General features: G+C 42.6%; 3 protein-coding genes across 3 annotated transcripts in view; 2 read left to right on the top strand and 1 right to left on the bottom strand.

Moving 5' to 3' along the window:
- Nucleotides 1-13,893, bottom strand: part of Xpnpep3 (X-prolyl aminopeptidase 3) — a 43,352-nt gene extending 29,459 nt beyond the window's left edge. Inside the window, exons 1-2 of the mRNA XM_051160037.1 lie at nucleotides 13,784-13,893; nucleotides 1,050-1,166 (exon numbers count right to left, since the gene is read on the bottom strand). Of these exons, the coding sequence (XP_051015994.1) occupies nucleotides 1,050-1,166; nucleotides 13,784-13,847 (181 nt within the window). The 5' untranslated portion in view covers nucleotides 13,848-13,893. The remainder of the gene's footprint in view (nucleotides 1-1,049; nucleotides 1,167-13,783) is intronic.
- Dnajb7 (DnaJ heat shock protein family (Hsp40) member B7) lies at nucleotides 6,359-7,306 on the top strand. Its single transcript, XM_051160498.1, has one exon. It carries the CDS (start codon nucleotides 6,377-6,379, stop codon nucleotides 7,304-7,306), a length of 930 nt encoding a protein of 309 aa, XP_051016455.1. The 5' UTR covers nucleotides 6,359-6,376.
- Nucleotides 13,894-14,414: 521 nt separating the features above from the next.
- The window catches only part of St13 (ST13 Hsp70 interacting protein), a 38,058-nt gene continuing 29,328 nt past the window's right edge, over nucleotides 14,415-23,144 (top strand). Inside the window, exons 1-2 of the mRNA XM_051160036.1 lie at nucleotides 14,415-14,594; nucleotides 22,403-22,460. Of these exons, the coding sequence (XP_051015993.1) occupies nucleotides 14,485-14,594; nucleotides 22,403-22,460 (168 nt within the window). The 5' untranslated portion in view covers nucleotides 14,415-14,484. The remainder of the gene's footprint in view (nucleotides 14,595-22,402; nucleotides 22,461-23,144) is intronic.

Raw genomic sequence — 23,144 nt, 5'->3', positions numbered from 1 at the left:
CGACTCCCCAGCAGAGATTCCAGTCTGATGAAGAGTCAGCCAGAGGAAGTCCTCACTGGGAGACACACGGTATCATTCACTGAGTGGAAAACAGTGACAGAGTAAGGTATTTCTAGTGGGAATTTACATTAGTACATGTGCTTTTGTAGCAACTTACAGAAATACACGTTTATCTCTCCATGGTGGAAGGCGTACGTAGCTTTCCTCAAAACCCTGACTGTTTCTATGAAGCACTGGGCTCACCCTGCTAACCCATCTCGGGACCCTAGTCATAAATGTATCATTGCCTTCCTAAACACAAAACAAAACGGGTTCAAGTCTCGATCTGAGCAATTGTGATGGCACATGTTCTAGCAGCAGTTCTGGGGGAAATACAAAATAAACCTTTACAGTCCTTTGCATGACTTTTATTAGCTGGAGTAGGCACTTCTCATAGTGATGAACACCTGGAAATTTTGTTCAACCTACACTGATATAAAAAACAAAAATTTTAAATCAATTTTTAACATTTTAAATAGAAACAAAGGATCTAAAGAAAATAGTTCTATAAACTATTACGTGGACTTTTTCTTTAAAAAATACTGAAATATGTGCCTGGAGAAGGTTTAGTGGTTAAAAACACTGGTTGCTTTTTTAGAGGACCCGAGTTCAGTCCCCAGCACCAATATGGCAGCTCACAACCATCTCTAACTCCAGTTCCAAAGGACACAGTGCTGTCTTCTGGCCTCCAAGGGCAACAGACACATATCTGGTACATAAAGGTAAAACATCCATTCCCCCCGCCCCAAATCCTAAAATACATACTTTTTACTGGTTATTTTGAATTATAGCTTATTGCATTTATTGTTCAAGACTGGATCAATAGAGTACTGGTAGTTCCATGGATGCATCTGAACAATTAAAATGATGAAATGTCAACTCCTCAGTCATATTAACAATACTACCAGTGTATAATTATGACGCACAACTAGCGGGCAAAATTTTACACACAGCATAATTTCAGACAGAGCAACTAAACGTAGAGCGGGTCGTTATGCCAAAGGCCATACCTGGTCTGAGGAGGTGTGGATGTGTAACTGGACTGGGCTGACCTAAGTATCGGTTTGGAATCTTTTTCTTCAGCACAGGCTGGAGGGAGTACCTTCGCTGTAAATGTGACATGCATCCTGAAGAAAACACAAAAGATGCAATGGAACAGTGGCTAGCACCATCTTCACAGCACACATAATTTATCTATTCCCGGCAGTTTGGATTCCTAAGAAATACACAGTAGCACTTCTTTCCTCCTTCTTCCAATATGTATGTGGCTCTTTATACCACGAGCTGTACTGGGCCGTAAGAAACAGACTTTTGTTTACTACAGTATAACGAACACAACACACAAGACAGTTATGTATAAGGAGAAGGAGAGTCAGAAAGGAGTTCAGGAGCAGCCTGAGGCTATGTCCTCAAGGTTGGAAAACTAGATAACATTTTTAAAAATATTTATTTATTACTATATATACAGTGCTTTATCTGCATGTACACCTGCAGGCCAAAAGAGGGCATCAGATCACATTACAGATGGTTGTGAACCATTATGTGGTTGCTGGGAATTGAACTCAGGACCTCTGGAGGAGCAGTCAGTGTGCTTAGCCTGTGAGCCATCTCTGCAGCCCCTAGAATTAACATTTATATTGAGACTATGTTAAATATAAGGAAACAAGCATTTGCTCCCTTATTTAATCTTGGAATGTTATTGTTTGATAAAATAATGTATGAAAAATGCTTAATCACGGCTGACATGTAATGTGAATCTGGCTGGCAGTAATTTAACCAAACTTTACTGAGGACATCCCTTAGCAGAGCGACCTACTGTTTGCTGCTCAGGTGTGTTCTCTCTGCCTCCCATTCCTCTCTGTTCAAACACAGCCAGGGCTACACAGTCAGACCCTGGTGCAAAAACCACAAATGGATTATCAGAATAAGACAAAAAAGCAATTTGTATAAGGTCACACAGCATTGGATAAAATGAGATTTAAAGAGCTGGAGGTGGTGGTGCACAATGGTAACCCCAGCACTCAGGGAGGCAGAGGCAGGCAGCTCTCTGTGAGTTCGAGGCCAGCCTGGTTTACAAAGAGAGTCCAGGACAGCCAGGGCCACACAGAGAAACCCTGTCTCAAAAAAACCAAAACCAAACAAACAAAAAAAGAGATTCAAATTTAAGATTAAACTCAAAATCTTTGGACTTATTCGTCAGATTCAACGCAGATCTTATTTAATCCTGATACAATAAGAACGTAAAGTCGGGGCTGGAGAGATGGCTCAGAGGTTGAGAGCACTGGCTGCTCTTCCAGAGGTCCTGAGTTCAATTCCCAGCAACTACATGGTGGCTCACAACCATCTATAATGTGATCTAATGTCTTCTTTTGGCCTGCAGGTGTACATGCAGGCAGAACACTGTATTAAAAAAAAAAAAAAGAAAGAAAGAAAAGAAAAAAGAACTGTAAAGTCTTGGACATATATAATCAGTTCAAAAGTGGACTATACCACACACAGACTGCTGTCAGTAATGCTTCATAGGTTCTACAGAAGGAGTCTTTGTCTTGATCTGATGTAAGCTATTCCATTTCTGAACTGATTCTATGTCTAAGACTTTACACTACATGCACATGTGGAAACCAGGGGTTTACAACGGGAGTTTCTTCACTTCAGTTGCTCTTCACTGTAGTTTTAGCAACAGAGACTCACTAACCCTGAGTTCAGCAATCTGGCTAGACTGACTGGCCAGCGAGCTTCAAAGATCCTCAAGCTAACTCCATGCTAGGGTTGGCCACATACCACACCTTTCACATGTGGCGACTTGCTCACTCCTGATCTTGGATTCTGACCTCCAGAACTGAGAGAAACACATCTCTGTGGCTTTAAGCTGCCAAGTTTATAGTATTTGTTGATAGCCTCGGGACTAATGCAATGACTTGCCAAGCTCTCAAGTCACTGGCTGCACTCAGTACAAGTCTAAGGCCCACGACGACCACCCCTGCCCCCCACACCATGGTTTCTGTTTTAGTCCTGGCTGTACTGGAGCTCTCTTTGTAGACAGGCTAGCCTCAATGTCACAGAGATCTGCCTACCTCTGCCTCTCTGAGTGCTGGGACAGGATCAGCCTCTGGCTCCAATCCCCTCACCCCCCAGATAGGTTGTCCTGGAAACTCTCTTTATAGACCAGGCTGGTCTCAAATTCCCAGCTCGTTTTCAAGATTTAAAAAAAATAAACTTTATTAACTGGGCAGTGGTGGCACACACATTTTAATCCCTGCACCCAACCACCACAATCACAAACAACAAAAACTTCACCAATTATCTTTATAATAGAGAACTTCCAAAATTAAAACAAACAAAAACAAACAAACAAACAAAACACCTTCCAAAATTAATCAGCCCAAAGCTTACATATGCCAATAAACTTCTAAAAGTTAGAATAGCCATTTGGAACTGGAAGCTTTGGAACTTCACGTTGCACTTTATATTTTCTGTACCAAATACACTTTTATGCTCTTATCCACCATCAAAATAGAAAAATATGTAAGTCAGAACCAGAGAAACAATGTTACAGTTTCTTTTATAACTTATAACTTCAATATTTTAAAAAATTTATCCTTACCCTACCTAAATACAAGTCTTACATACTCCAGAGGATGAACTTTCCCCCCGGCAGACTACCTCACATTTTGGCATGTCTAGAAGTGTCCAAGAAATGGGTAGAGTGGAAGGAGCAGACATCAGGCTCGAGTTGAAATATTAAAAATTTCATTAACAAGTAACATAGGTTTCTACAAATTATTTTTATCTCCTAGAACTCTAGTTTTCTTATGAACACAAAATATTTTGGCAGAAAGCTGTACTAATTACATGACAGGTAAAAGCATGCTTTGTGCAGTACAGAGCTGTAATCAGCATAGTCACACGCAGCAAATGGAAGCACGTGCACTAGGTGGAACTTATATTGAGTCTTTTTTCTTCTTTTTGTTTTTCGAGACAGGGTTTCTCTGTGTAAAGCCTTGGCTGTCTTGCTCACAGTGATCCACCAGCCTCTGCCTCCTCAGCGCTGGAATCAAAGGCATGTGCCACCATGCTTGGCTTTATATTGAGTCTTCAGGGTTTCACAGTACCTTTTGTTTATCAATACAAAACCAAAAATTATTCAGATCTGGCAAAGAGCCTAAACCACATGCCACATAAACTATTTCACTGAAAAGAATTTAACTGAACTGTGACAGAAAGTAAGACAGATATAAACGGGGGTGGAGGTGGGTGGGAACTGGGATGGGAAACAGACCAAATAGTAAAGGGGATTTTCTCAGAAAACAAAATGACAGGAATATAAAACTAATCTTTTTAACTTATGGATAATTCACCTGAAAAGTCAACTTAACAAAACAATTTTTATTAGCCATGCCATGGTGGCTCATGCCTTTAATCCCAGAACTTGGGAGGCAGAAGCAGGAGAATCTCTGAGTTCGAGGCCAGCCTGGTCTACACAGAGACCCTGTCTCAACAAAACAAACACTGGGAAAAAAAGACGTATTTTAATTGTTAAGTGTATTACTATTTGCCTGTGTGAATGAGCACCACTTCTGTGACTGGTGCCTGCCGAGGGCAGTGAGAGCCAGCATGCAGGTGCTGGTCCTCTGGAAGAGCAGCCAGTGCTCTGAACCACTGAGCCATCTCTCCAGCCCGTCAACCTTGGTCTTAATTGCTTCTAATTAAACTCTCTCATTCTACCTCTCCAAATACAAATGATTGTCTATATTGTAGTCATTAGCCTACTGGAAAGGAAATCAGATCACCAAACCTGTGTATCCCCATCCCTACAGAGGGTTGTGGCAGATGCCAAAAACTCGATACAATCCTAATCAACCAGTGTGTCCACCGGGTTGACAATCCCGCCCACTCCTAACTGTAACACCATCTCCTCACAAGTTTCTAATAACCAATGTGACACAGCCCTCTGAACTGTCCATCTCTTCTCATTTGTTTTTCAGAACATAAACGTAATAATTTGATACCACATTTTCAAGTTTTTTTTTTTTTTTTTTTTTTTTTTGAGACAGGGTCTCTCTACAAAGCCCCTAATTGTCCTGGAACTCATTAAATAGACCAGGTGGCCTCAAACTCACAGAGATCCACCTGCCTCTGCTAAGATGAAAGGTCACTAGAGCACAGCCAGTATTTTATGCATTTTTTAAATACTCTTTGTTATTTAGCTTTTGAGACAGGGTCTTCCTCTGCAGTCTAGGCTGGCCTGGAACCCTCCATAACCCTATGTCAGCCTTCTATGTTGGGATTACAGGCATGAACTACCTTACCTGTTCTGTCTCCCATCACAATTAAAACATCAGGAAAATTGGTACTTGTGTTCAATCCTGCTATGAGCAGAAGCTAAAACTGTCTGGTATAAAGTAGCCATTGTATATTAATACATAGATGTACAGCTTCCAAGATCTCTACTCATATTTTTCTTTTTCCTTCTGGAAGCAGGGCCACATTCCATAGTAAGAGCTAAGTGGCTTTAACCTGTGGTAGTACAAGAGACATTAAGTGGCACAGACTTTTTTCATTTCTAATGACTAACTGCCACCAGAAAGCTTGAATGGCAGGCTACTGACTGCAGCAAGTCTTCCTTGAGAGCACAGCCCAGAGTGCCTCTCACACAACGAGGGTATCCATCCGATCTATTTCCCACCATAGTTCTTAAAATACTTATGTTTATTGAATATGTCTTTTGATAAGAATAAATAAAAGTGTCAACCCCTTGAATACTCCCACCCCACCAATGAAACTTTCTAAGTCTTTATATTTCTAAATCAAACAAAAGCCAGGTGGCAGTGGTACATTCCTTTAGTGCCAGCACTCAGGAGGCAAAAGGCAGGCAGATCTCTGAGTTCAAGGCCAGCCTGGTTTACAGAGTGAGTTCCACGACAGCCAGTGCTACACAGAGAAACCCTGTCTCAAAAAAACCAAACCAACCAACCAACAACAAAAAACAAAACAAAACACCATAGAACTGTGCAGTAATTTAGGCTCAATAATACAGAGGTCAGAGTATTTATAAGGAACGCTGCAGCCTCTAGCAACAGGTTCAAGAGGAAGCGCACCCCCCCCCTCCCGCAGTATGACAACACAATGCAGCTGTGACACAGGCTTGTCCCTCGCTTGCCACACAATCAGACTCCTCAAGTCCTTCAGGAGTGGCCCACAGTGCTACCACTACCTTCAGGGTAAAAATGTGCCTATTTGCAGTCACTTCTACCACCAGCAGCAGCACCAGGGCCTAAGCTGCAAGTCAAGCAGTGCACAGTACCTAGGGTGTTTGTTTCTAACACTCGGCCAAACCATGGTGGACTACTATGCAGTTCTAGGAGTGCAGAGATACGCGTCACCAGAGGATATTAAAAGAGCTTACCGTAAAGTGGCACTTAAATGGCATCCTGATAAAAATCCAGAAAATAAAGAGGAAGCAGAGCAAAAATTCAAAGAAGTTGCTGAGGCATATGAAGTATTATCAAACGGTGAGAAACGAGACATTTATGACAAATACGGCAAGGCAGGGTTAGGTGGCGGAGGTGGAAGTCATCTTGATGATGAACGTGAGTACAGTTTCACATTCCGTAAGGCAGATGATGTTTTTGAAGAAATTTTTGGCGAAAGCGACCCATTTTCATTTCACTTCTTTGAAGCCTCGCTTGAGGACCTTTTCAGCAGTTCAAGAAACTCCAGTGGAAGCAGAAGCAGAGGCACAGACTGCCTTTTCTCCCGTTCCTACGACCACCCAGGGCCTGCCAGTCTCTCTGCTTACAACACGAGATATTCGCTGGGGCGCGAGGGCCTTACTTCATCGTCTTCCCTGGTATTCGATGATACTGGGATGGGCACTTACACACCCATTGCTCTTTCGAGCAAATTTGTTAACGGGAGAAATATTAATACAAAGACAACCTTTGAGAGCCACCAAGAAAGAGAAGCTGAAGACGACAGTGAGTGGAGACCCTTTCTTCATCTTGTGGTAGATGAAGAGGACTTGGCAGAGAAATTTAACTGGACGAGACAGTTCAACAAGTATTCACCAAATTCTTACAGTCCCTCAACTATATCTCAGTGTACTGTTGTGGACAGCAAGGAACAAGGTACGTCTTGGCTCACCAGCAAGAAGGACCCTTCCGTTTCCTCAGCGGGATTCAAAGAAGGTGGCAGGAGGAAAAAAAAGAAGTGCCAAGAGGGGCAGAAGAAGAAGAAGAAGAAGAAGTCGAAGAAAAGGAGCCGCTAACCGACGCTTTTCACACATTACACTCATGTAACAATTGAAGACCACTCTTGTGTGTGCTTTGGTTAATCAGTTTTATAGATAATATTTGTTTAATACTACGTAGGATTAGGTGGGTTTTGTTGTTTGTTTTTGTTTTTGAGACGGGGTCTCAACTATGTAGGCCTGGCTGGCCTGGAGCTTGCCAAGGAGACAAGGCTGGCCTCAAACTCAGAGATCTGCTTATGTCTGCCTCTTAGTCGCTGGGACTGAAGGTGTGCACTACCATGTGTGGCTTTTTAAATCATTTTTAACAGGATTGTGAACATTTGGTCAGCAGTTGTGTGAATAAGTTATGTCAGAAAAGATGAATTTGTGGTATTAGTGATTTAAACTATAGGAAACTGCAATTAAAAAAAATTTTTTTTTTGAGTGGCTTGAGCATAGAATTTTGCCCCCCCCCCCCCCCCGGTGGAGTTCATGACCTACTTAATTCCTGTAAGACATCATCACAAATTTCTTATGAATGTACATAGCATTAGGAGACAAAAATCCATTAAGAAACACAAGTTCAGACTATAACAAGTATTTTCTTAAGTTTGAAGTAGCCAGGTGTATTTGTACAGATGTTCACCACAAGTTCTGCTCATAGTATCAAGACATGGAAGCAACTCAAACACTCACCAAGAGACCAAGGTATTAAAATTCATTAGTAGTCACCCACCCACACACACTCACTCACTCACCCAGCCCCCTCAGAAAAAAAATCCTGACATATTGTCTGCCTCTGTGGCTCAGTTGTTTGAGGAGGGCAGTTTTGTTTGTTTGTTTGTTTTGTTTTTCCAAGACAAGGTCTCTCTGTGTAACAGCTCTAGCTGTCCTGGAACTAGCTCTGTAGACCAGGCTGGCCTTGAACTCACAGAGTTTCGCCTGCCTCTGCCTCCCAAGTGCTGGGATTAACAGCATGTGCCACTACTGTCCAGCTGAAGGCAGTTTTAACTGAAAAATATCTTGTCATTTGTTTCAACAAGAATGAGCTTTGGAATACTTAGAATACTAAGATGCTAAGTGAAATAAGACAGTCACTCACAAATACTGAACGATTAATGCTAACACAAGTGTCTAAAGCAGTCCAAATTAAGGGACAGGAAGTGGGAGGGAGGTAGTTTTATGGGTAAAGAGTTTCAGACCTGCAGAACACAAACATTCCGGAATATCGCTTCTCAACAATGTGACTATAGTAATACCATTGAATTGCACATTAAAAATGTCTAATATGGTAAACTAAATTTGTGTATTATACTACAATTAGGAAAAAAAAAAAAGCCAGCATTCCACACATCTTTAATTCCAGCACTCAGGAGGTAGAGACAGGAGGATCTCTGTGAGTTTAAGGCCAGCTTGGTCTACAGAGTATATTCCAGGACAGCCAGGGCTACACAGAGAAGCCCTATCTAAAAGACAAAACAAAAAGCCGGTATTACCCAAGATTCTTTGAAACAACCTGGCTGTATCATGTGCTGCAGTCTCCCAGTCAATCTCTTCAGATATAAAACTTTCTAGTTTTATTTAGTCTGAATGTAGAATCTACAAATGCATTACTGTAAGATACCTATAGCTATTACATTTCAGGATCATGCTGGGAGAAAATACAGTGAGTTACAAATACATTAGACTCAAAACAAATGCTTTGAGGTAAATATTATTAATTTGCTTCTTTTAAAAATAATGTTTGCAGGGTGTGGTGGTGCACGCTTGTAATCCTAGCACTTGGGAGGCAAAGGCAGGTAGATGGCTGTGAGTTCTAGGCCAGCCAAAACTACACAGATTTTGTGTGTGTGTGTGTGTGTGTGTGTGTGTGTGTGTGTGTGTGTGTGTCACACACAAACCAAGCCAAAACAAAAATCCCTAACTTTTATTTCAACACTCCTTCTTAGTTTTCTGTAATGTTTTCATTTTTATGATGAAGTCTTCTCAACCTTTTATTCATCCTTTCATTTGTTTAACTCTATTTGAAGGCCTACTGCTTACTGAGCAGTGTTAGGGGCTTTTTTGGGGAGGTGGGGAAGTGGTGGGCTGGGGTAGTCAAGAGTTAGGTATTTGAGGTATATTCAGAACTAAGCAAACAAAAGCCTCACAGTCTACAAACCGGTAGACAGAGAATAAATGAAGTAAAACAGGATCTGCTAGGTTTTTTTTACTTGCTCAATTAAAGAGATAGGCCAAGTAGGTATTTGGTGAGATAATTCCAGGCATTTGGCCTAGCAAGGTATAACACTTCTGAGGCAGGCTGCATGAGAAGAGTTTGAGGAGCACTTAAATGCTCCTCAGATTAAGGACAGCAAATGGATGAAGGCAAACACGGAAAGGAAGCAGATTCTGCAGGCACCGCTTCAGCACTGCATGCATATGACTGTGAGGAGGGAGAAACCAAGCCACAGGAGGTTTAGGGAGGAATCACATACTGAAACCGGGCTCCTCTGTTCTAGCAAGAAGACTCGGCAAGCCAGACATTAGTGGTGCACGCCTTTGATCCCAGCACTCAGGAGGCAGAGGCAGGTGGATAGCTGTTGAGTTTGAGGCCAGCCTGGTCTATGAAGTGAGTCTAGGACAGCCAAGGCTACACAGAGAAACCCTGTCTTGAAAAACAAAACAAAAAGACTCAGCAAACAAGGTTAGAAAGAGGAAATTGAACTATTGCCACAATCCACTTGAGATTAGAGTGCTTTGGCTCAAGGTGGTGTGTGTGTGTGTGTGTGTGTGTGTGTGTGTGTGTGTGTGTGTGTGTGTGTGTGATAACATAAGTGTATACTCAACAGAATATGCTGACAGGGCACGACAGGAGCTGAGGCCAACAGTTTTTAGAACACAAAAAATAGAAGCATGAAACTGTTTTAAGCGAGACAAGACGGGCTGAGTTTTGGATATGTTACGTGAGGGGTGCTTGCCTTTACGTAGAGAATGCATAACAAGCACTTACACATCCCATCATTAAAAATGTAATCGTAAACTCTAGGTATCATTCTAGGTATTAATAAGCTGCCAGTCTCAAAATTTTGTAAATTACTCTATTAAAGGGTTGTAAGCAAATCACCCTGCAGCACTAAAACCCAACGTTTTGTCCAAACAAATACTAAATTGAAAGCCAGAAACAACTATAGTACCTCCTGTTTTGAAATGACCGCAATAACAAATGTTAGCTTTTGTTTTGTATTGTCTCAGTGGATGGCCATGTGGGGAGGGAAAGTAACTTATTCTTTAGGAGAAACTGGGGACAATTAGTATCCGACATTATTTTTCAGAAAGTAAAATCATAAAAGCTGAGTATTTTAAATGATATTTACATAAAAGGTGTCATTTACAGTAAGATTACCTGCCTTCATGAAGGATTAAAGTTGAAAAAAAAAATCCACTTCCAGAACCCAAACCCGACATGTCAAAAACAATTTGTGCAATGATATGTCTCCCACTTCATGTCTCCATGCTCCTTTGAGCTGGACTGCACATAGCACAGGCTGGCCTTGACCTTGCTATGAAGCCACGGACAAACACAAACTTCTGATCCCTCCTCCTCCTCCTTCTTCCCTTCGAGACAGGGTTTCTCTGTGTAGCCTTGGCTGTCCTGGACTTGCTTTGTAGACCAGGCTGGTCTCAGACTCACAGAGATCCACCTGCCTCTGCCTCCAGAGTGCTGGGATTATAGGCGTGCGCCACCACACCAGCCATTTATGTACTTTTAACTAAAAATCTAGATTTAATTATCTTTCCCAATACCTTTAACTTTTTTATTTTTGTATTTTTGGAGACAGGGTGAGGCTTGGTGTTACAAAATTAGTTCTGTAGATCAGGCTGTCCTGGAACTCCGAGATGCACTTGCCTCTGCCTCCAAAGTGCTGGGATTAAAGGCGTGCGCCTTGCCACCCTGATCCCTCACTGTTTCTTGACAGAACATTCGCGGTTTTCACTCTTGTCCAGGAATACCAGTCCAAGGCTTACCACAGGAAAGAGAGCTCAGTGGACAGACACGTTCCACCAGTCACTGCTAAATACATCATTTCCCTTTCAGAAATTAAGACTAACTGGGAGCGTACAGATTGCAGCTTATGCATTTGACCAAATAATCATTCTCGCATGAATATCATAAAATGCTCAGAAACATTTCAAAAATATTCCCCATCCATATCAAATGAAAATATTTAGTACCACCATTGTTCTTAGTGCTCTGTGGGCCTGACAATGTTTGCTATCAGGATGACCCTTAAGTCTTTTTGTTGAGGGGGGTTTCAAGAGGGGTTTCTGTGTTAGCCTTGGCTGTCCTGGACTCACTCTATAGACCAGGTTGGCCTCGAACTCACAGGGATCTGCCTGCCTCTGCCTCCGGAGTTCTGGACTTACAGGCGTGCACCACCATGCTTGGGTTATAAAGTCTCTTATGGTAGTCAGGACTCCTTATGCAGAGTAGCAGCTCTCAGCCTGTAGGGAGGGGCAAATGACCCTTTCACAGGGGTCACCTATCAGACATTCACATTAAATTCATAACAGTAACAAAATTATAGTTATGAAGTAGCAATGAAAATTATTTTATGGCTAGGGTCACCACAACTGGGGGAACTGTACCAAGGGGTCGCAGCATTGGAAAGTTGAGAACCACTGCTCTAGAGCCATTCTAAAGAAGGGCAACTACATGCAGCTGGGGAGGTAGGTAGGTTCTGGGAGTGAGTGATAGTACACTGTACAGCAGCCTAATTAAAAATGTATATTAAGAAGAGCAAACCAGTGTGGTGGTGTATGCTTGTAATCCCAGCACTTGGGAGACAGAGGCAGGTGGATCTCTGTGAGTTCAAGGCCAGCCTGGTCTACAAAGTGAATCCATGACAGCCAGGGCTATAAAGAAAAACTCTGTCTCATACTGCCCCCGCCCCCCAAGGAGCAACCAAGAACACTACAGATATCCCAACTCCTGTTTATCAGAAACTCAAAACCTAAACTCCAAGAATGAGACAATACTTAAAATGCAGAAAATGTATCCTGTCTTTCCTGAGTTCCCGTATCACCTGGGTTGAGACTACAGTCCTTCAGCCATAATGTCACTGTTGCTTGTCTATCCCCCCTTTCTAGACTGTGAGCATCAGTGGTGAAGGAGAGATGCAGCTTTGGAAACTGCTAATTCCTAAGTTACTGAATCAAACTGCACTTTTTGGCTCATGAAATGAGAAGCTGTAAAAGGACCAAACAGAATTAATGAGAGTTGGGAGCCCGGCGTGGTGGCGTACGCCTTTAATCCCAGCACTCGGGAGGCAGAGGCAGGCGGACTGCTGTGAGTTCCTGGTCTACAGAGTGAATTCAGGACAGTCAAGGCTAAACAGAGAAACCCTGTCTCGAAAAACAAAACAAAACAAAACAAAAACGAAAAAGAACGAGAATTGGTTTAAATGACTGTACCCAACCATGTAACAAACATCTGTTCAGTTCCTCAATGGACAGTGAAGATTCAACGTCATTTCCTCAGCAAGCTAAACACGAGTGGTAACATAACTAGATGCCGAACTTACTTTCCTTAGAAGCGAACTATAGTAAATTTACAAGATTATTATGTATTTTAATACAATATATAGTGCAAAAGCTGGATCAAGTCAGGATTTACTCGAAGTTTCAAGAAAGTTAAAGATCAGAAGCAAAACGCTGGTTCTAGTCTAGCCATAGGCTGTGGTCTTTTGTGATTGTAATTGATCAATCACATTTTCACTCATTCCCATCAAAGGCACAATGTGACAATTAGGATTACAGAACAAGCTCCGTTCAGTAGCCTTTTTTTTTTCCTTTCCGTTTTTTAAGTAGAGCGATAATACAAATTCATTACAGCGAATCCAAGTACCACACACAAATGCCAAGACAAAATTTTTATGTCAAATATCCTATTTTCTGGTTAAGATTTTGCATACTGCATCTGAAATATAATCCAGTTTTAGACCACTTCTCAGCATAAAATTTTATGTTAGAGTAATTGCTCACCGTACTGTACACGGACGGTTCACATTCCCCGGGCTCTATTACCTTGATTTCATATAAGACTTTTAGGCTGGACCACTCTTCTAGTACTTTATAATCTGAACTGCATAAAACATTTGTTACTAAAAGTGTTTCTTCTATCTTTTGAGTTACTTCTATGTATCTTTGAAAACCTGAAAGATTTTACCTTGCCCTAACAGAAACAAACACTACTTGACATGAAACACTTTAGGAAAATGTGATGATAAAAGATACAAATTTCGAATTCGAGTAAGTTTGAGGACAGTCCCTCGGAGTTCCCTTCTCTTCAGTCACTTCAGCTTCCCATAGTAACAGAACCCAAAGCCCACTCTTTCCCAGAACAACCGGTCGAAAGAAAAATCCATGGGGTGCTGCAGGAGCCGATCCCAGAACCAGGGATCATTAACTTGTAGCTCTTTGGGCGGCTTTAGGCTTCTCCAAGGGGTGGACGCCTACGGGAGAGAATCTAACCTGAGATGCCGCGGAGCCTTGCTATAACAGGAACCAGCTTGGGGACTGAGAGCAGGGAAGGCATGGCTAGCACCCACGCGCCAGGAAGAGACAGTACAAACTGCGGGCTAAAAAAATCCACCAGGGATGCCGCGTCGCCGGGAAACCGGTCAACCGTTCCGCCCCTTCCGGCGGGCGCCTCTCGCCTCGCGGGCTTTCTTCCCGGGCGGCGCACAGCGGTGACGTCACCCGGCCTGGCTTTTGGCGCGCCGGCTCCTCTGAGTTTTCCTTCCCTCCCCCCTCCCCCCGCCCCTGACGGAGTCTCGTCCTGCTTGATTCAAACCTTCCCAGAACATCCTTTTCCAAAAGCCTCCCTGTCTCCCGCTTGAAAGCACACAACGCAAGGCCCTTCGTTTATCCCAGGAGGGAAGACCACGCGTAAGAATGTCCGCGGATAGAAGCAGGCAATGTCATGGCCAGCTACACTTCTAGAAGGTTCTAGGCGGTGCGCTGGGCCAGAGGTAGAGGGAGTAGGCATGAGCGAGCGGAGGACCGGGGTCACGAGGCCGTTGTGGGGGAGGAGCCAGCGGCCGGGGAGGTTCTAGTCTGTTCTGGCTCGCGGCAGCCGCCCCCTTCTGCTCGGTCACGTTGAGCTGCGCCAGGGCCTGGCATCGGGCCTCCGCCGCCGCCGCCCACCGCCTGCAGCCTCCCGCCTGCCCACCATGGATCCCCGCAAAGTGAGCGAGCTTCGGGCCTTCGTGAGGATGTGTAGGCAGGATCCGAGCGTCCTGCACACCGAGGAAATGCGTTTCCTGAGGGAGTGGGTGGAGAGGTGAGCCTTGGGCCCCGCGGACCGTTGGCGAAGGGTAGACGTGGGGAGCTGGGCCCGAGCTGGCGCGGGGCGGAAGGTAGCGGGTCTAGCCAGGCCTCTTCGTGCTTCCTTCCTTCCTGCCTTCCAGAGGTTACCGGAGGGGTCAGGCCGGACCTTTGGGTAATTTAGGGGTGGAAAAGCTGGGTCTCCCGTAATGAAGCCTCCAGGGGGTGTGTTTTGGGAGAGATAAATGTGGAGAGTTGTGGGGGTTTGAACACTGGAAATAATGCGAGAAACAAGGCAAAGCTTTTATAGTGGGATTTTTTTTTTTTTTTGAAACCTGGCGTCTTGCTTAAGTCGCATTGACCGGTATATCGTTTGAAATATTGTCTTAATAGTGGTAACTTTGTTAATCTGTAATAACTGAAGTTATCTGTACTCGGCCTTACAGAGATTTTAATTGCATGAAATTGTGTTGGCAATCATTGGTACCCACGTTAGTTGTGTCTCTGTCACTTTAGACACTTTAGGAAAATGACATTTTCTAAGACCAGCGTGCTTGTTGGACTAATTGGAGAGTAATTCGTCCGCGTACGAGCAATCCCGTGAATGGATACTGTGCCAGCTGCTGGGAAACTGTTGCTGGGAAAATGGTTTTCCTTTTTGTTGTTTTAGTCTCGTTGATAAAAGATGCTTAAGACAATTAGAAGGAAACTTGGACACCATTAGAATTTGGGGGAGGGGAGACAGCAGTGCAGGGAAGCTGTAAATCTCTGCAGCTGCCAGGAGGAGGGAGACGAAACAAAATTAAGTCATGCCTTCTGAATTAGGGTCAGCAGTGGAAGTTTACAGGCAGTTGTAGAAGTGGAGGAGGCTCTTCAGAAAAAGGGAGAATTCAGAGTGTCACATCGAGCATGTGAAATGATGGGGTGGGTGGGTGGCGGAGGTAAAGTTACATTTTTTCAGTTACTACTCAGAAAAAATGGGCAGCCCTAGCAGTCTTTGAAAGCAGCTGTGTGGAGGGAAATACTTGCTTTACTTCATTAAAGATAATAATAATTATTATTTTTGCATATTTCAGATGAATCAGCTTTTCTGAGAGGTTAATGAGTCCAGTTGGATTAACTCTTTAAGGGAGGCTTCAATAACTATTTTGTAATTGTTTTTTCTCTTTAAAATTTGTGTTTTTAGCCAGGCATGGTGGCGCACGCCTTTAATCCCAGAACTCAGGAGGCAGAGGCAGGTGGATTTCTGAGTTTGAGGTCAGCCTGGCCTACAGAGGGAGTCCAGGATAGCCAAGGCTACAAAGAGAAACCCTGTCTTGAAAAACCAACACCACCACACACATTTGTATTTTTTTAATTGTTTTCACCATGTAGCTCTGCTGGCTGAGAACTTGCTCGGTAGACAAAACTGCTCTCAAATTCACAGAGATCCCCCTGTCTCTGCCAAGCGTTGGGATCAAAGACGTTTGCCAACACACCAGCTGGTTCATCTTTTAAGTTACTGATGTGTGTTGAGTGTTTTGCATGTATGTGCATGCCTGATGATCAGGGACGTAAGAAGAGGACATTAGGTCCTTTCGAGCTGAAGCTATGAATGGCTGTACGCCACTGTTGTGGATGCTGGGGACTGTACCCTGGGTCCTCTCTGTAGGAGCAACGCATGCTTTAACCACTGAGCCATCTCCCCAGCCCCGGGGTTTTGGGTGTTTTAGAATCTTGTCTCCCCAGGGACAGGTGAAACTCTTCTGTTCCTTTGACTAGGAGGAAGTGACTTGCCCATAACAGCCTCAACAAATCCCTGATACTCACCTAGGAAGGACTTTTTTTTTTTTTAAGGACTTTCTTATATGATTACATTTTCAAGAAAGATGTATTTATTTTATGTGAGTGTTTTGTTTGCACTTCAGTAAGTGCACTGCATACCTTCTAGTGAAGCCAGAATAGAGTATCCAGTCCTTTGGAACTGTTGTCACCAACAGCTGTGAGCCACCATGTGGGTGCTGGGAGATAATCCTAGGTTCTCTCAAAGTACAAGTGCTTCTAACTGGTTAGCTGTAATCTCTCCAACCCTTAAAAGTATTTTAAGTCCTAAAAGGGCAAAGCTGATGATTCTCTCTCAGATGTTAAAGAAACAAGAGTTGGGGTCCAAGGCTGATTGTGAGAGAGGAGGTCCCTCTTGACCGGTGTCAAGCCTCTGATGCCAGTATAGCTACCTAAGTACCTTTTAAGAGTCCAAGTGAATCATACAAAGTTTGTTTTGATAATTACTCTCTAACAGTTTAGCAGTCTACATATCAGAACAGAGGCGCCTCAGCTGATAAAAGGAGGGCTTCAATTTTTGCCCAGGAAGGAACTTAAAAAAAAAAATTACTTCTAAGCCTGTCAGTGGTGGTCCATGCCTTTAATCCCAGCAGAAGCAGGTGTATCTCTGAATTCAAGGCCATCCTGGTCTATAGATCTAGTTCCAGGACAGCCAATGTCACACAGAGAAACTCTGTCAAGAAAGACAAAAAGAAACTCTAATCGTAGATTTAGTGCTAGTTCAGCACACCATTCTCCCCAGGAAAAGTAACCTGCTAGCAAGGAGTTGGGGGGACAGTGGGGTGGCATGAACCCAGTTACTCTGGAGGCTGAGGCTCCAGCAGCCCCAAGTCAAAGAGTTTTAGACCAGCCTTGCCAAACACAGCAGGACCCACTCCCACCCCCCAAAAGAATAATACAAAACTCTGTACATTAAAGTTGCATTTCAAGAGGGTGGGTGGGGGCTCCTTTAAGACATGAGCAGTAATGCTGGTGAAGTGACTTTCTGTGAGGAAAGTGGAACTGATGATTACTAAAAAGGAAAATTGTTTCTTTCAACAAGCATAGTCCCAGGAAGCAAAAGGGAAAAAAAAAAGTTAAAAGACAGTGTTTTGTGTGGGAGCATTTTTCGCCTGATGAGCTTTTTATTCTTTTTCTTTTTGCCAGTTTTATAGCTGTTGTAGGATTTTTACTTGCTTAATATGTAGAACTGTAAGAGTTTATAAGAATATTGTAGTAACGGTATTAAAACAATGGAAGAAAATCCAATTTTGTAGGGCTAGTGGTGTACTGTGTAACATGGCTTTGAGCCCTGGTGTACACTCTTTAACAACCCTGTGCTTTGAACTCTTTGCTTTCTCAAAAACAAAAAATTCACAACTTGCCATTAGTTATTTATTAAGACTAGGAATTGAGGACTAGATTTTAGTGGTTTTCCCCTAGTGAACAGTTTACTAATCCCAAAGCTTAAGATATTTCTGTTCTTTGTCCACTCATATCTTGTTGAAGGAAGGATCCCCAAATAAACAAGTTGCTACTAAAATTTTAGATGAGGGTTGCTCATATCTTTTTTAATCACAGCACTTGAGAGGCAGAGGCAGGAACATCTGAATTCTAGATCAGCCTGGTGTACACAGAGAAACCCTGTCTCAAATTTCAAAAAGGAAAAAAATGGGGTGAAACATAGCAAAGGAAGGCTACTGGGGCATTTGTTTCCCCTCATTCCATCCAGGGAGGAAGAGGGGGTGCTGGAGAAACAAGTTAAAAGAAGAATGTTAAAATTTATCCTGGAGAAATTGTTCCTGTGTAGAGAATTCCAAATTACATTCAGCAGGATTCTTGTCTGGCATTAATTACTATTCCCCAGAGGAGCATCTTAGCTGTGGGTAATCCATGTAGTGTATCTGTAATGTTTTGGTGTGGCATACTTCCTTACGGGCTGACGTATGAGGTGAAAAATTTTGGGATATGTTAAGAGCCTTCAAAACTTAGGTTGGAATGTTAACATACTTGCTGACAAGTGGGCATGGTGGCGCAAGCCTTTAATCCCAGCTTTTGGGAGGCAGAGGCAGGTGGATCTCCATGAGCTAGAGGCCAGCCTGGACTACAGAGCAAGTTCCAGGACAGCCAGAACTGTTACACAGAGAAACCCAGTCTTGGAGAAACAAAAACAAAACCCAAAACCAACAACATATACTTGCTGTCCTGTCTTTTTTTATTTATTTATTTATTTTTAGGCAGCGTCTAGTGTAGTCTTGGCTGGCCTGGAACTTACTCTGTAGACCATGCTCAACACAAGGATCTGCCTGTCTCTCTGCTTCATGGGGCTAGGATTAAAGGTGTATGCCACCATGCTTGGCTCTTTGTGCAACTTTAAAAAATATTAGACTAATGAATTCTTACAACAAATATAAAGTTAGTCTATGAACAGTGGCAGCGTTTAGAGCAAAGTGTTTTCAGCATTTTAAACTTGGGTTGATACTGACTATAAGAAAAAAGAACTCTGAAATGGTTTGAATTCTAGGCTGTTGATAACATGAGTATTCCTGGATGCAGAAGTCTCTGCATATAGCCCCATCGGCAATGGCTGACAGATGCAGAGGACAGAAAGATGGATACAAACTCAATTAAAATTACACATATGAACATTGTTAGTGCTGGGGACTAAACCCAGAGCATGCTAGACAAGCTGCCACATGCCCACTCAAAAGTTTCAGTTTAGAGTGAAGTGCAGATAGCATAGTGATAGAAATAGAGATAAGCATAGTCTACATAGCGAGCTCCAGGCCAGCCAAGGCCGCGAGACCTGTGTCTCCCCACCCCACCCCAAAAAGGAAACAAATAGAGGAAAAGAACCAAATCTGAATTCATAGGAGTAAGTTTAAATCCAGGTAAACTGTCCTTTTCCACAAACAGGTTTTGTGACAGCTTATCAAAAGTGGCTTTTAGTAAATACTGAAAGTGAGTAGACTGCATTTCTACCCTCAGTGTGGAATGAAGCTGTGTGATAGTTGATGTTTGCGGAAGGTTTCTTCCTCATCTTGCATGAATGGTGATTAAAAAACCATCAACAACAACCAAAACCCCAACCTGTGCTGAAAAGTTCAAATGGCCACTTTTTCTAGGACGCTGGCTTACTCTGTTTTGATTTTTTTTTTTTTTTCCTGTTTTGAAACATTGAGAACAATGAACAAAATAGCCTACATTTAAAAGTGGTTCAGACTTGGAGTAGTGAACTACAATTTGGAATGTGAAAAACATGAGGTATAACTTATGAATAGATTCTTCTGTGTTTAATTTTTTTTGTTTTGGAACAATTTCTGGTTCAGAATTGATGCTGATAGTAGGCTGCCAACATGCAAAGTCCCATTGACCATTTGTTTCCCACTAATGAGGACGGGGTCTACAAAACAGCCATCCAGGTCAGGCAGCTGATAATAACCCTTAGAGTTACAGGTTGCATCCTGTTGCCATGTTTAGTTTTCATTCTAGAAGTTCTCAGTTTTACCTTGCCTTTCGTAATTTTGACAATATAAGTATTACAAGCCAGTTATTTTAGTATTTCTCTCAATTTGGATTTGTCTGAGCTTTTCTTAGAATTACATTTCTTGGCAGGGCTGTCACTACACAGAGTTAAACTGTTGTAACTATTTTTGGATGTCACCCACCCTACATTCCTGACCCTGTAGTTTGAAACTTAGAAAAAAAACACAGCTTAAGAAGCCCTGTGTCTTCATTAAAATTTAACTTTAGAGTCAGTATTTGGTTACTGTGAAAGTCAGTCTCCCTCTTCTCCCCCCTACCCCCTCTCTCTATTTTTGAGACAGGGTTTCTCTGTGTAACAGAACCCTGGCTGTCCTGGACTTGCTTTGCAGCCCGGGCCAAACTTGAACTCACAGATAGTACCTACCTGAGTTCCAAATGCTGGGATTAAAGGCCTGCCCCACCCCTCACTCCGACCCCCCCACCCCAGAGTCTCTCTGTGTATCAAACCCTGGCTGTCCTGGACTTGCTTTGTAGACCCGGCTGGCCTCTAACTCACAGTGATTCCCCCTGCCTCTCAAGTGCTGAGATAAAAGACATGTACCACAATGCCTGGCTTGGAGGGGGGGGGAGCGCTCTCTCTCCCTCTCTTTCTCTCTCTCTCTCTCTCTCCTTCCCCCTCTCCCTCCCTCCTTCTCTCCGGCTCTCTCAATGTAGAAATGTTCGCGGTGTTTATATACTTCTTTATTAAATCATTTTGCTTTACTGAATTGCAAATGAAGACATTTTGGATTTTTTCATATAGGAACCATTATTGATTATTTTGAGTAATTGAGGGTAAGGTGTGTTTAATTAGAAAAAAGTGCACATTTTTTTTCTTGAATGGTCCTTAAAAAGGGATGTCAAATTTGGTTGAATTTGGTAGCAAACACACTTGTAATCCTGGAGGATGTAGGAAGTTCAAGGCCTCTGGGCTTTGTGGAAAGACTGGCTTAAGCCGTAAACCAGGGAGAGACTGGAGAGATGGGTCTGCTGTTAGGACAGGGGCTGCTTTCCAGAGTACCTAGGTAAAATTCCCAGTACTCTTGCTGTTGCTCAAAACCTTGTATCGTTCTAGTCCCATGGGGTCTTGCTTCCTCTGGCTCCCAGGGGCACCAGGCATGTACGTAGGCAAACACTAATACATAAAATAAAAAAAGCTAAAGTTGTGAGTTGCCATGTCTGTGCTGAGAACTGAACCCAGAGCCCTTGTAAGAACAGTGAATGCTCTTAACTGCTGAGTCATTTCTCCAGCCCCCAAAAGCAAAACAACACCAAATTCTCCACAAAGGCAAAAAAAAATTTTTTTTTTCCTTTTCCACTTGTTACTTTGCATTTGAACTCCTGTTTCGTGTTGGGTTTATTGAAGATATTAAGGCATGCCACAGATGAGAGAAGATATTTGCAATGCATGAAGCTGGCACAGGTTCATGGACAGATTGTGAAAGAGTACCCATGGACAACCTGCATGAATGTGTTGAACATAACAAAAACAGCTCTTCAGGTGGCCAAGACTGTGTGAAAAGGGGATTGATGCAGTGAGATGTTAACCATATGCCCGGGAAGGCTGGACATTCGCGTAAACAGCACAAAGTCTAGCCTACAGTTTTCATGCATTGTTGGTGACTAGTATAAATTGGTGTAAAAAACTTGGAAACTGATGCCCACCTAAATCCAACTTAGATATGTGTTTTACATCCAGATTCTACCAGTGGCAAGCAATGTAAGTGTGGTCATTAAAGAAATTATAGTAGGGCGGCAGAGAGTGCTTGCTGGGGAACAGAGCTGACTCCTTATCATTGTCCTCTCATCCCCATGTGTACACTTTCACACCATGCATAACAGCAATAATAAAAGATTTAAAGAAGAAACGGCATTTGTGGTCTTTCGTAGTACTTTCACACGTTAAAAATTCTTAACTTGCTTTTGTCTTGGCTGGTTGGTTTTTATCCATCAGCCACTTAGGCATTCTACTATTGACATGTAAATTTATTCTTTTTGTAGTCATCTCCCCTTTGAATTTTGTTATTTTCCTATTGTCCTGGACTAATTAGGAGGCAGGGCTTTGCAGAGAATCCAGTGGCTCCTGCATGCTAGGCAGTCATTTTACCATGACATTTCTGCCATACTCTTGCTAAGTGTCACCTCAGACTGCCTTTCAGATATGCCCTGTTCCCTATTTCCTAAGCTAATGGCTTCGAGAAGGATTTATCATTGTGTGTTTATTGACTTCTCTGCCTTTTGTTTTTCCTTTGGGAATGGGTACTGAAAGCTATAATACAAGTTTATGAGGCTCATAAGAGGCAGGAGAAAGGTTTTATTAACTAGAGTGCTTGAAGTTGACAAACTTACTTATAATAAAGCACTGATACTAATTGAGAGTGTACTCCTGTAAGCTTTGAAAGATTATGGTAAACGTTTAGCCTTTTTTAGGTTCATTGCTTTTTTTGTGTGAACTTACAGTGAATATTCTAAACAACTTATCTTTTTTCTTATTTTAAGCATGGGGGGTAAAGTACCACCTGCCACTCCTAAAGCTAAGGCAGAAGAAAATATCAAGGTAAGTTCACAGTTCTTTTGTTTGTTTAAAGATAAGATACTGTGTTTTTCAGCAGGTGGTATTTTCTTTTTTCATTTTTCTTTTTAAACTGCTGTTTACAAGTCTTATTATTCCTAATGTCCCTACTTGGAAGTATTAAGTTTGTTTTTCTGTGTAGCCCGGGCTGTCCTGGAACTCACTCTGTAGACTAGGCTGGCTTTGAACTCAGATCTGCCTGCCTCTGCCCCTTAAGTGCTAGGATTAAAAGTTTGCACGACCACAGCCAGCGGTAAACATGATTTTAAACCATGACCCTTCCTTTTTTGTTTGTCCTTAGGACCTCACATTTATATAAAATGTAAAAACATAAAAAGTCTCGCAGTTTTTAGTAATTCTGATGCTTTAAGTTTGTTCAAGCAGGGTGTGGTGGCTGTACTTCTGCTGTGGATTTCTGTCCTAGTTTGCTTTCTATTACCAGAAGTGTGGGTTTGTTACTATGATGGCTCTGACCAAGTTGCTTTGGTGTCAGATTGCAGATAGTTGGGAACTTTGAGCTGGAAAAGCTGTAGAGTGCTTAGTATTGCATTGAAGCCAGGAAGATAAGAACGTTGAATGCCAGGACAGAAGCTTAGGATAGAACAGAGAATGTTGTTTACTGACTCAGCATGTGTGTGTATTTACACACACACACACACACACACACAC

The sequence above is a fragment of the Acomys russatus genome, chromosome 17 (genome assembly GCF_903995435.1).
Source record: "Acomys russatus chromosome 17, mAcoRus1.1, whole genome shotgun sequence".
NCBI lineage: Eukaryota > Metazoa > Chordata > Mammalia > Rodentia > Muridae > Acomys > Acomys russatus.
The sequence above is the reverse complement of the archived record's forward strand: the minus strand, read 5'-3'. Positions and strand labels throughout refer to the sequence as shown.

Bases quoted from the DNA above. Each gene is read 5' to 3' on its own strand.
- Dnajb7 (XM_051160498.1), top strand. From the start codon at position 6,377: ATGGTGGACTACTATGCAGTTCTAGGAGTGCAGAGATACGCGTCACCA.